The sequence below is a fragment of the Eupeodes corollae genome, chromosome 3, assembly GCF_945859685.1.
Source record: "Eupeodes corollae chromosome 3, idEupCoro1.1, whole genome shotgun sequence".
Classification (NCBI taxonomy): Eukaryota; Metazoa; Arthropoda; class Insecta; order Diptera; family Syrphidae; genus Eupeodes; species Eupeodes corollae.
In genome coordinates, this window is record NC_079149.1 from 11,130,996 (window position 1) to 11,144,660 (window position 13,665).

Below are 13,665 nucleotides of genomic sequence, written 5' to 3' on the forward strand. Positions count from 1 at the left end.
ACCAATGAGTGCCGCTGAGGTTTTTTAAGCCTAAAAACTGGCCGCTTTTCTTCTCCCATAATTTCTCATTCAGAATTCGATGCCACTCTGTACTGGCTGTGGAAAACGTGAACAAATTCTGCACGAAATCAAAGACAGCCGATGGACAAATTATTGGAATGTTTATTATTTCCAAGAATTGAAGAACGCCGATTCTTCATAAACAGCAATTTTATGTACATATATGTACAAAGTACTGTAGGCTGTAGGTAAAGGTAAAAGAGCAAAAAAAGATAGCAAAGGAAAAGATGTTTAGTAGTGTTTATTAGTTGGAATTTAAACAAAAACTCTTCCAACCATCTATTGTGTGGGCCCCTCGTTTGTGGAGGCCCCGGTTCTTTCGCCCCGATTGCCCTTCCCTAAATCTGGCTCTGGTTGTATAGAAAGTGAGAAACTTTATTCCATTTTCCAATGTTTTGGAAGATTTCACTTCTGAAACAAACAGTAAGATAATCTATGAAATGTAGCTAGTTAATTTTCATTTAAACCTAGTTAAAACTAATGCTCGTAGAACTCCATATAATGCAGCGTTTCACCGTCGTTTTCATAAAAAAGTTTTATAAAATCACAAAAACAAGTTTAAATGTTTTGCAAATAATCCATCTTTATAAAACATAGTAAAATTGGTTTTTATCTGTTTGGCATAAAATAATCTTAATGCCACCATCACATATAAAAAGTCTTAACACAACTTTAAAACATGTTCTGTGTGCCAAAACCTTTAGTTTTCGAAAGCTTTTTTTTATTCGAAGACATACTCGTAAATCATAACCTAAACGTTCTACTAGATATGTAAATATAGAATTTTCCAATTAAACGAGTATTTTATTGTGATTAAAGGTCAATTTTCACAAGCCCAAGCATACATCGTTCCATTTTTAGCAATCGCTTTTCAAATGTCAAAAATAGGCAGGATGTTTAAAATCTGCCAAACTTAGACCTTCGTAGCAATGTACAGTTCATGTATTCAAATTTGAGATAGAACAGATCTAAATCTTAACAGTTATGTTTATAAACGTCATAAATGACTTTAGTGTTGTGGGGCAGATTGTGCCCCATATTTGTTTGATTACAGAAAACAATGGAAATAAAAGTAAAATATAAAATGCGAACATTAGTTTTTAATTGACAATTAAAAAAGGGAAGAAAGAAAAAAAATAAAGTTGATCTATCCTTCATCTTTGATGTCATGGATATCAAAATAAAAATCTCTCGTAGTGGCTATTATTTTATTTCTGTCTGACGTTTATGAACATTTAGTGACACTGAAATTTTATGTTTATGCTATGTCGGTTAATAAAAGTCTCATGTTAATTTTTCTTTTGTTTCAATTTAGGTTACAAAATATGAAAAACAACTTAAAAGGACACGAATAAGCTTTTTTCCAGCATGTTTAATTTTATGGAAACCACTTTTTTAGTGCATTGAAATGGGTTGCATCAAAACTCAGTTCCATATTATTTTGTTGTTTGTTTTTTTTTTTTAGCGATTTTTGATTTTTCGGTTGCAAAAAAGTTTAATATTTGTTTGCTGCACCAGTTGTGTTTGTGTGTGTTAAAACAAAATCAAATAAATCAAAAGAAAAAAACAAACATTGGTCATATCTCATCTCACTGCAAATAATTAATAAATAAATTTAAAAATCAAAAACATGCAACATTTTAGCTGACAGACATAAAAATTACCCTTAAATTATAAAATTTTACTCTACTAACAAAACAACATTATACATTCATTACAACACTCAAAATAAAAACAATAAAAACCTTAGATTTATTACCAAACAATCAAAAAAGAAAAAAGTTTTTTAAGTAATTTGGATATTTATTTATTTTTTTTCTTTTTCTCTCTTATATAACCCACCACCACCACCACATCATAATTAAACACTTACCATCCATATTGCTCCGCCCCACAATTAATAATAAATTATTAAAAAAAATACTAAAACTTAAAAAAAAACGTTTGCCCTTTTGATTTGGTCATTTTGCATAAAACAATTTTCATATTCAAAAACAAAAACCATCGTAAATGCACCTTTCATTCATCGCGTCTGTCAAAAAACATCGAACAATTTGACTCATATGTCAAAATATCAATGACAACGACATCGTTGGATCAACAATACATATTTGAAAAATTATGAAAACGGTTTAAAATTTCTTTCGGTACGTACTTTGAAAAAACAAATTCTGTCCCGAATTGTTTTCTTTCATTTATTTGTGTGTTTCTGCTGACGTCTAATTGTTGTCATCTGTCAAAACCTTCGGTTTGTTGGTTACGTCAAAATAATTTATAGCTGAGAAATCACAATAATTTCTAACTTCATTTAGAACTATACATCATCATGACGCTGCTGATGTTTTTAATACAACACAAAATAAATGAGTCGCCACAATCATTTTCTCTTCACCATTCTAACCGTTCAGAGTATTATTAATAAAAAAATTAACAAAAAAAAGAATTAAAATTAAAAACAAAATTATAGTAAAAAAGATAAATGTGAAAAATAAAATTGTGGAAAATTTAGAAAACAATCTTTTTTTGAAATTTCTTACCTAAGTTAGGAAAACAAAAAAGGAATAAGAATAAAATGCATAAGAGTACTTTAAAACAATTTATTTTTAGTTTTATTAAATTTTTTGTTGACATATTGTTTGTGCGTTTTTAACTTAAGACAGATTTTTATATGTATTTATGTTTGTTGTTTTTTGTTTTCTTATGTTTTGTGAAATTTGTTGCCCTTGTTTCGCTTCAACACTTTATTAAAGTATGTAGTTAAAAGCAATCTGTAAGAGTTAACTCGATAGATGAAGTAAATAAATAAATAAATAAATAAATAGGCTAACCAAGCCTACAATCTTGGGAGCGAACCCCCTAAACCTCTTATATCTCCAATCATCAAATTTAATTTTCATTGCGGATGTCTCAAAATCTTATAAATGAAGCACCTTTCCTCAAGTCAATTTTAGCAGTAAAAGTTGGCCCTATATTTTAAAAGTTATACAACTCTATTGTGAATAGTTATTTGTTATTTGTGTTCACACGTATTTTCGAATTAAAATGTTACTTCGAATCATTACTGACATTTCGAAAAATGGCCATGTTCATAAAACTGAGCCCTCAATGAATTTCCTCATCTCTGATGAAAGCAGACGATTTTATTTGTATTTATGTTACCTTGAATACAAAAATATGTTCTGCTGCATTTTCTGTTAAAATTGAAAACTCGATTTTCGCTCACTTTTCGACAGTGAATTTGGATGTTCCGAAATTCGTTATTGTGAATTGTAACTTCGGAAACGAAAAGCGATGTTCTGTATTTCGGTTTTTGAAAGTCTATACGCATTTAAATCATTTTGTTCTTGCACTTAAATAAAAATTCAATTGATTTATCAGAACCACTGACAGTGCAATAGTAATCATCTTTCAGTTTTGACAGTTCAAAACAATTTTAAAGTTTTCGAAATCCATCAATTCACTTTCGAAAGAATTGATATATTATCAATTATTTATTGTGCAAGCTTAACAAAAAAAAAACACTTGTAATTCGGAGTTTAACTCCAAAAATAAGTAAATGACGTTTAATTCCTCCGAATTAACTTTTCGAACATGACATTTTTTCGTCCGAAATCAACAATTTGTGAAAAGTAATTCTAATGCAATCTTGTTATTTCATAACTCACAAAAAGGCTGATAGTAAATCCGTTATTACACGGGACGTGTTTAGGATTGCATGAATAAAGTGCGTTTCCTTTGTAGTCGGGGAAGGGTATGTTTTTGACGTTTCTCCTTCTTAGTTGTTCTTCGAATTTGCTTCACTTCATTTTTGAAGTGCATAAAAGCATATTTAATTTAACTGAACAATAACATTGAACGAACTATGAATGTTGGAATTAAAAATATCTGTCAAAAAAATGAGCAGAAATTAAATATTAGTTAAACGTCAAAAATGACGTACTACTGAAGGACTACATATTGAATACATGTAAAGAGAAGATTTTTAAAGGTATTGGTCCAAATTAAGCATTAAAATCTGTCTATCATGTCAAGTTTTTCATATATCATCTTTTGAAATTCAAGCAGCAGTATTTTGACCCTTTTTCGCGTCAAATCACACGATCTTGATAATCAATTCACTTCGTCTTGAGTTGTGTGGGATAGTGATGGTCTTACCAGCATTATTTTTGAAGACGTACAATAAGTTTGTTTGGATTCTTATTAACGTACCAATTCATCTAAAAATAGGACGACTTTTCGATCAAAATAGGAATAAACTTCCAACTGTTCCAAAATCTAACAAGGTTGATCATTTGAACGTGTTGCTCGACGCTTTAAGATGCCATGATGATTTTATGACAACTTACAGCAGTATTTAGTGACTGATTAAAAGAAAATAGTTTGACAGAAACTAAAAGAAACAATATGGCCGCCACGAGCTGTCAAAATCAACCCACGTTATTGGAAATCCCTATAAAATCGAAGTTTAGATTGTAAATCGGCACCAACAATTAACTCTAAAACTGATTTTTTCAAAACCATGAAAGCAAAGCTTTTTAAAACCTCACTCGGAGTCGAATGATAACTAATATAAATTTTCACTAAATTAATTCGGGCACTAAACTTAGTGAAAATCATCATAAAATTTGGTTTTGAAAATTATGTCTTGTTTTTATACATTTTAAAGAGGTTTATTTCAAAAATTTCACTGATGGAGATATTAAAAGTTCTGATTCTAATTGAGGACAACGATCCTTTGATTTTTGCGTTGGTTAATTCCTTAGTACGATATTTCATACCTCGATTTTTATTAGCTTTTTACCTCAACTCCCATCCAAAGCTAGTTGCAATTATATAAGTGAGCTCAAAATATTCGTAGCTTAAAGTTATTTCATTAAAAGTGAATACCGTTTGAGTATTTGTCCCCAAAAACATTTTTTTGAGCTTTGTATTATCTTGTTTGTATTTTTATTTTATTGTTTTATAATTTGCAATCTATTTTTATTTATTTTTTATTTATATTTCTATTAATTTGTTTTTCTGTTTTTATTTTGCTCAGCCGTTGGTGCCCTTCAAGCAATGCGATCGCATGCAACATTAGCCTTTTATAGTTCCCAAAGTTTAATTTCTTCACGTCGTCAAACAGCAACATCAACATCAACAAATAGTCAAAAAAATCAACCACCGCAAGAATGATACAAAATTTAATTTTTTTTTTTTTTTTGTTTCTGAAACCAATAAAATTTATGTTTAATTTATATAATTACACTTTTTGTATGTAAGATTTATATTAGAAATAAAACAAAATTATTAAAAATTACCTAATAATTCAAAAAAAAAAAAAAAATATTATTATTGTTTTACACTTTTAAGTTCATATAGTTATAAATTATAATCCCGAGAACAAAAATAATAATAGATTCATAGAAAAACTAAGACTTTGAAAATTATTTCCTTAATTCACAAAGAAGCAGTGTTGGAGAAAAAATATCATTAAAAGACAAAATCATTTAGAATATTCTTTTTGTATAATCATATAAGTTGCAGCTAGACATTACATAATTACATTTTTAAAATAAACGTTTTAACTCGCAAAATGTTTAACCAATCAAGGTCAATACTAACACTGGTCAACAAGGTTTTTATAACTGGCAGTCAAATTACTTTTTCTTATGTTGTTAATAGCATTTGTTCGAACATTGAAAAAAAACATCTTACTTTATTTAAATTGAAAAAAAATATGAAAAATCCTTCACCTGTCTAACTATAACCTTAAAGAAATGGTTAAAACAGTTTTGAACAGAAAAAAGGTTATTTTAACCTATTTTTTACGTGTAGTTTTTAAAAAAATATTGAAAGAAATATAAAACATTGTTGAGGATGGGTGTTCTAAAATTTTGCACATAAGCTAAAGTTGGTGTTAGGATTACCAATCCAGAATCTTACTTACTTAAGGTGGCGCTCTAGTCCTGTGTGAACTAGGGCCTCACCCAACAAACTTCTCCATCTAGCTCGGTCCCTACCTAGATCTCTCCAGTTTCGCGCTCCAAGTTCCACTTGTACGCCACCTGATCCGAGGTCTTCCTCTACTACGCTGTCCTGTGGGTGTGGATTCGAAGACTTTCCGGGCCGGAGCATTGGTTTCATAGGTAGACGAAGTCCTTGACTAACTCAAAGTTACGTCTGTCGATGGTGACGTTTTGACCAAAACGTCGGTGTTGTGTGTCCTTTCTTGACGACATCATGTACTTTGTCTTGCCCACATTAACCGTTGAACCCATTTTTGCCGCCTCTGCCTCAATACTCACAAAAGCCCCATTGACATCACGCTGATTTCTTCCGATTGTGTCAATGTCATCAGCATATGCTAGTAATTGGACAGACTTTTGAAAGAAAGTGCCTCTAGTTTTGACGTGTGAGCTCTGCACTATTCTTTCAAGTATGATTTTAAAAAAATCGCATGACAGCGCATCACCTTGTCTAAAACCTTTTTTGACATGGAAAGGTTCTGTTAAGTTGTATCCAACCTTTATGAAGGAGCATGAATTCTCCATGGTCATCCTGCACAAACGGACGAGTTTGGAAGGGATGCCAAAACTAGACAGGCCTCTATACAGCTCGTCCCTGTAGATGCTGTCATATGCGGCCTTGAAATCGGTGAAAAGATGGTGGGTGTCGATTTGGTGTTCTTGGGTTTTTTCCAGGATCTGCCGTAATGTGAATATTTGATCGACTGTGGACTTTCTTGGTCTAAACCACACTGATAAGGACCTATCAGGTTGTTGACGATGGGCTTTAGACGTTCACATATTACGGCAGGGAAAATTTCTCACTAATCCAGAAACATAACTTCGATAAACATGAAAGCATAACATTCAATTCAATCAAGACTCATAAGTCATCTTATAAATCATCAATGATTATTTACAAAAAAAAATGAGATACTTAAATGATTCAAATTCTTTGTGGAATATTACGATTTGTGCAACTTTGCTTCTACTACTTTTTCAATCTTATGGGCAGCGTACGAATGCCGCGTCGAAAAATGTTTCATCTTTTGAGGCAAACCACGAATCGAACCACATAATAAGCATAAACAAACATAAGTTTATGTCAAAAACCCAACGAAAATTCACCTAAGTTTTGTGAAATTACTGCGGATAGCCATAATTCAATTTTGCTCACGTATCTACATGTCAGATTTTACTTATGCGGCGAACGACTGGGATCGCTCCTGCTTAACTTAACGAAACTGAGAAAAATTGAACGAAACGGAGCTAGACTCCTATTATAGTTGGGGCTTAACTGCCTCTCATTTGCGATGTTTTTATTTCGAGCACTCCTTCCCGTTGTTTTAGCTACTCTTCTGAAATTCGTACACCTTTTACTTTCCAAAATCATAATTTAATTTTCCAACTGTTAGAAATACGTATTTTAAGATGTTTGCAGTTTTGAAGAAACTAATTTCAAAAACCTGTCATTCCGTAATTTTTGAAACGATAATCGTCAAAACGATTATCATTTTGACGATAACTTCTGATAATTTTTCGTTCGGTTTTGACATAAGCTTTCTTTCGGTTAAGTCTATTATAGGTGGGCCATTATACTACGAGTATGACTGAATTGTCAAATGAACTCAACGAAAACTAATGATTGTTCAATAATTTGAAAATCTTAATGAAATTGGTTTTCCTCTTTTTAGGAAGTTTTGAAAATATGAAAAAAATGTATTATTATTAATGAACATGCCAACTATTTTGTGAAGTTTATTGTTACTGTTACTTTTTGTGTTTTCATTTGTTGCCGTCGACACTCATTTATTTTTCTATTTTTCGGACGGAAATTCATTTTCCTGGACAGCTGATACTTTTATGTTCAAAAGTGAAACGAATCGTTCCACTGATTTGTGTTCCAGTTTCACACAATTCCAATGACAGATATCTGTCAGTAAAAATTTGTCTGTGGTTTTCAATCAGGAAATTATTTTTAATGACAGAAATTTTTATTGAAAGCTGTAAACGACCTGCCAGAAAAATTCCAATATTTGTTTTCGATGATGAAAACCAATGATAGCTATAACTGGCGCCTAGGGTAGAAAGAAAACTTTATATTGTTGACCAGTGTAATCATTAGATTCAGATTTTTTTATTCATTGCATTTCAAAAATAAACCTTAATTATGTTTCTTTTCGAAAACAGAAAAGAAACTGTGTTTCAAGGATTTAAATATAAATCCTATGTATTTTGAAAAAAATAATTGAGTCTGTAAAAACAAAACTATTTTGTTATACACTTCAAGCTAGGTCCTACAAATAAAATGAATTCAAATTTGAAAAAATAGTTAATTTGTTTTCAGTATTCTACATATTGGATTGATTAAAAAACGTATCTGAATCATTCAAGTCAGATCAGTATAAGCTATCGTCAGTACCAAAAGCTAAAATTTAAAACCTTTTTAAGACTTCTTACTCAATATCTCTAAAAAAACACCAACACTGTTTCTTATTAATTTTGAATATAAAAGTTTCAATGTTATGTACCTCTTGTGTGTTTTGTACGTAATATAATCAAATTAAGGCTAAAATTTCACAACTTGGCCAAAATAAGAATCAAATTAGTTTCTATTTATATTAAAAAAAAAAAATTAAACCATTTGACAACCAAAAATTTTCTCTTGAAAGAGACTTCTTTCACGAATTGCATCGTAATCAAAAACGTATACAACTTGTTCTTACACTAAAAAGCTTCATTTAGATGTCTTAGAAGTTTTTGATTACAATGGAATTAGTGATAAGTCTGAATATAGTTATTGTATTGTATAGTTCCTTCTTTAATCTTTTTTGTTTTTCTTTAATTGAGTTTAAAAACAGGCTTTGCACCAAAAGAAGACAAAAGAACCACATCCATGTACTACTACCTTTAAATTTTTATTTGCATATGTTAAGTTGTAAATGGGACATGACAATTTATAATCCTTATAATAAAAGAACTTCCTTTATTATGGTTCGATTTGTTTAAACATTTGAGTTACGAACAAAATCAAATTTATTTTCATTTTATAAATTATCATGTCTCAAATCTGAACATCTTATAAATATTTGTTTGCACCCTTAAAAATGTTGTATTTTCATTTAAATTATTTATAGTTTTTTATTTTAAGTTAAATCTATTACTGTATATTATTATTTTAATGTCAAATGCTAAGCTAATATTATATTTTATTAATTTGCACGTAGATAATATTAAAATATTATTTTTAAGTTGATTTTTTTTGTTAATTAATTATGCTTTAAATATTACATACAAAAAATAGTATTTCTAAGTTTAAGATTCAAATTGAAGTATTTTTATGCAATTTTGTAATTTGTTATTTGTACATATACAACAACATGCATACAAAAGAAATCGAGAAAATAGTTTTGGGCTTAGAAATATTTCAGCGTGAACCATCAATTATATAAATAAATAAAAATCTTTACATCTATAACTTAAATTTGAGATATTTTTTGGAAAGAGCATACATGCTCATACTGAAGCCGTTGTTGAGTTTTGACATTTTAGGTTAGAAACATGCATTTAGAACGTTCGAAAACGTTTTTGAAAAGAAAAGTAATACAAACAAAAAACGATACTAACGTGCGAAATTGACGTATTATAACTTTTTCATTGTTAACTTGAGATTAAGTTCGTCCTTCGGTTATTTACTAATTTCTTATTCAATTTAATTCGATAGAACACAAATAGTATTTTAACTAAAACCCGCCTCAGAATACAGCAGATTAATTAAAATGCTTCGCCTTAAAACTACCTAGTCGTGCCATAAATTCTGATGCAAACTTTCAAGACCTTTTTGTTAAGACATCCATTTGATATAAAATGGTTAACTTTTTTTTATAAATATTTACATAAGTAAGCTATTAAAAAATGCCAATTTGGTTCTTGAAGATCTCAATCAAAAAATATATATAAAAGAACCTTTTAAACAAATTATTACTTTATTAGACTTATCTCTTAATTTTACTTCATTTACATTTATCGCATGTTTTCTTTAATTCATGTTTATTATAATTTACTTACTTCTTTCTCTCATGTAATGGTTGGGCTCATCAGAAAATGACCATTACGCCTTGTCTTGACGCATATTTTCTCGAATAAATCTAGAATCCATATAACATGAGCTACATAGAGCTACTGTGAATTATATGGTTGCTGCAAGTCTACAGAGAAGATAAATTGTAGCTATTTTTCTTTGATTGCTATGGGACATTTGAAGATGAAATGTTTGACTGTTAACAGTAGAATTGTTATTTCCTGAACACCGTTTAATTTAATAAATATGATTTAAAATCATGAAAAATGAATGTAAAAATAAACCAGCATGGTGTTCAAATATGCGTTTCGCCCCGATGTAATGGTTGGGCTCATCAGAAGATGACCATTACGCCTTGTCTTGACGCATATTTTCTCGAATAAATCTAGAATCCATGTATGAGCTACATAGAGCTACTGTGAATTATATGGTTGCGATTAAGCCAAAGGCTTTGTAAGAATATTTGCTTCCTGATCTTATTAACGTAATGCAATGTGACATCACCTTCATCTACCTTCTGTCGAATAAAATGATGTTTGACATCATTATGCTCTACACGTTTGTCCATTTCCATTTTATACGCCATTTTTAAACAGCTCTGGTTATCCTCGAATATAGGTATAACATAAACATCAATGAGCAAATCAGCTAACAATCCACGTAACCAAATACCTTCCTGTACAGCTAGTGCCAAAGCTATATATTCAGCTGCAGTGGTTAAACATGCAACAACTTGTTGTTTCTTCGACGACCAGCTTACAACATTTCCAAAAACTTTGAATATAAAACCACTCGTAGATCTCATATCGGTTTCATCCGAAACGTAATCAGCGTCAACAAATCCTAGTAAAGGTTTTGCTTAATTTGTTTCTTATAAACAGGCTCATAATTCATTGTGGCCTTCAAGTAACGCACCAACCTTTTACCACATTGCCAATAATCTATACCTGGAGAGTCTTGACAACGACTCGGCTGAGATTTGGGGAAACATATATCAGGTCTGCTGTAAAGCATCATATACATGACCTTACCAATGAGCTCCCTATATGGCACCGTTATTTTCTTAACATCATCTTCGATTCTCTTGAGCTTTATTGGCTGGTCTATCGGAGTAGAAACTCCATTGCAATCTGTCATATTCATGTATACTCAACCATGACTCTTCAATATTATGTTTGATCCCTATACCAAGGAATTGTTCAAGCTTTAATAATTCTTTCGTCTCAAAATCTCTTTCCAACATACTTTGCGAAATTAAATAGTTTTTATGTATAGCCACTGACAACACAGTTGGAATAGCTGCCAACTTTGCAACAGGTGCATATGTTTGCTCGTAATCAATACCATAATGTTAATTACACCCCCTTGCCACCAATTGGTCCTTATATGTAGTAGGCTCCCCATCTTTGACAGTCTTTAGCTTAAAAACCCATCTACAACTTACTATTTACATGTCCGGTCTCCTCTCTACTAGCTCAAAAGTTTCGTTCAATTTCAACGACTGTTACTCATCCACAACAGCGGCTTTCTAATACTCCCGGTCAGGTCTCAAATAAATTTCTTTGAAATTCTTCGGTTCAGCTGAAAAATTAAACTGGGACAGATTTATCTTTTCAAAACTACGATTATAAGCTAATTTGCCCGGAGGGCTTCGCTCACGACAGCTCTGCCTTTGACTTGCCAAATGTTTGTGCCAATTGGGATTCATCTTCAGAAGCATATTCAAAGTTAGAATCTGTTGATTGTTCGCTATTCTGCACCACCCTGTCATCAAACTCACCTTCCCCGACTTCATCAAATTCGTTCCCAACAGCCAAATCACCAGCAGCCACATCATCAGCAGTTTCTTCATATCTTATAGATTCCCCTTCTAAATCTGACTTTAATCTTTCACCAACAACAACCGTACTGGACTCATCATTATTCTTGCCTCTTGCTGGAAAATACTGCTCATCAAACCTTACGTTCCTCGCAACAACTATTTTTCGCGAATCCTATAACCTATACCCATTAATTCCGTAGCCTACCATCATCATCGCCTTGCTTTTTGGATCAAATTTCGACCTTTTTTCTTTGGGTGTATGTGCAAATGCTTGGCATCCAAATATTCCCAACTTCTTGATGTCTGGCTTAATACCAAACCATACTTCTGCAGGTGTTTCACCAATAACACATTTGGTTGGACTCTTATTGAGTAGGTAGGTTGCAGTAAGAACTGCCTCACCCCACATTTCCTTTTTAACTCCAGAATCCATCATCACTTAGACTAATTTCTTTATTTTACTTCTTTAATTCATGTTTATTATCATTTACTTTAGTTTTTTCTCTTATACTTGACCTATGCAGCGCTTTGATAAAGTACCCCATCTACTACAGTTCTAGATTAGCTTCTGTTACCAAGGAATGAGGCGTTCACAACAATAGAATCCATAAAATGTACCACTGGGATCCGCAACGTTGTATGTCTTTTAGAATAGATGACTTATGATTATAAAAGTCTGGATGCTTAAAAGAGCGGTACCGGAAAGTTCCTTCGAAAGTGAAGAATAATGTCTAAGAAACTGAATACATTTACTAGATCATTTAAACAAAAAGGGCTACTGACGCTCCACAGATCATTTGTTAATAACTCGATTCTATTCTATTCTAGAAAGAATAATGGGGCTTCACAGGAATTGAGCATGGAATAATTCTTTTTTTTCGGATGCAAAGATTTCTACCATTAAAGAAGTTTATAACAAAGTGATACAATTTATCCCACATCATTATATGTTGTTTATGGCTGAAACACAAACACGCTTCAGCTTCGCCTAACGTTAACGAGTTCAGCCATAGGAATTCAATGCATTCTGTCACTTCGATCTCACGTTTCATTTGACAATCGTAAGGAAATAAAGTTATGTTACGTTTTGTGACTCCAAACAGAAGCTCTAGTTCTATTATCTGAACATTTGCTTTGACAGCTGACAGCTCAACGGATGTAAAACAAATGTCAAAATACTAAATATTTGCTCTTTGGAGTAATGAAATAATAGAAATGTCATTCAAAGCAACCTTGAAGCAAGGCCACCGTAACGCAGACGAAGCCGAAGCTGAAGCGTGTTTGTGATTCAGCCATAAAGGTCAAACGTAACCATCACTATGCTTCTGTATTGACTTGATTTGAAAGTGTACCATGGAGATGATGTAGAAGGTTTAGTAAAGAAAAGATACCCTTTTCAATGAAAATATGTGTATTCTTCTTAAGGGTTTTTGTGAGACAAGCAAATCCAAGACAGCCTCAGGGTCAATGTCGTAGGATTTAGGCTTTATGGTTCTCCATATTTTAATCTTTAGGGGCCAGTTATAGATATCATTGAAATCGATCCAGAAACATTTTTTAACCGACATTTGAAGGTGTTTCCCTTTGATTAGAAATGAAAATTATATGCTGGAAATTATATTTGGAAATCACACAAAGAATTTTTCTATTTTCTGGACAGAAATTCATTTTCCTGGACAGCTGAAACTTTTATGTTCAAAAGTGAAACGAATCGT

The 13,665-nt window shown here is 31.5% G+C and overlaps 1 protein-coding gene across 10 annotated transcripts in view; it reads left to right on the forward strand.

Moving 5' to 3' along the window:
• The window catches only part of LOC129949110 (protein NDRG3), a 151,183-nt gene that overhangs the window by 128,650 nt on the left and 8,868 nt on the right, over positions 1-13,665 (forward strand). Inside the window, exons 8-9 of one of the 10 annotated variants that reach the window (XR_008782004.1) lie at positions 1,376-2,207; positions 5,099-5,175. The exons of 7 other annotated variants lie outside the window; for them this stretch is intronic. Coding sequence is in view for 2 of the 3 variants with exons in the window: in XM_056060362.1 (XP_055916337.1) it covers positions 5,099-5,235 (137 nt within the window). In the remaining variant the exon portion in view is untranslated. Of the gene's footprint in view, positions 1-1,375; positions 2,208-2,338; positions 2,577-5,098; positions 9,532-13,665 lie in introns of those variants that run through there. 2 more of the 10 variants (XM_056060362.1, XM_056060367.1) reach the window with 2 other exon arrangements.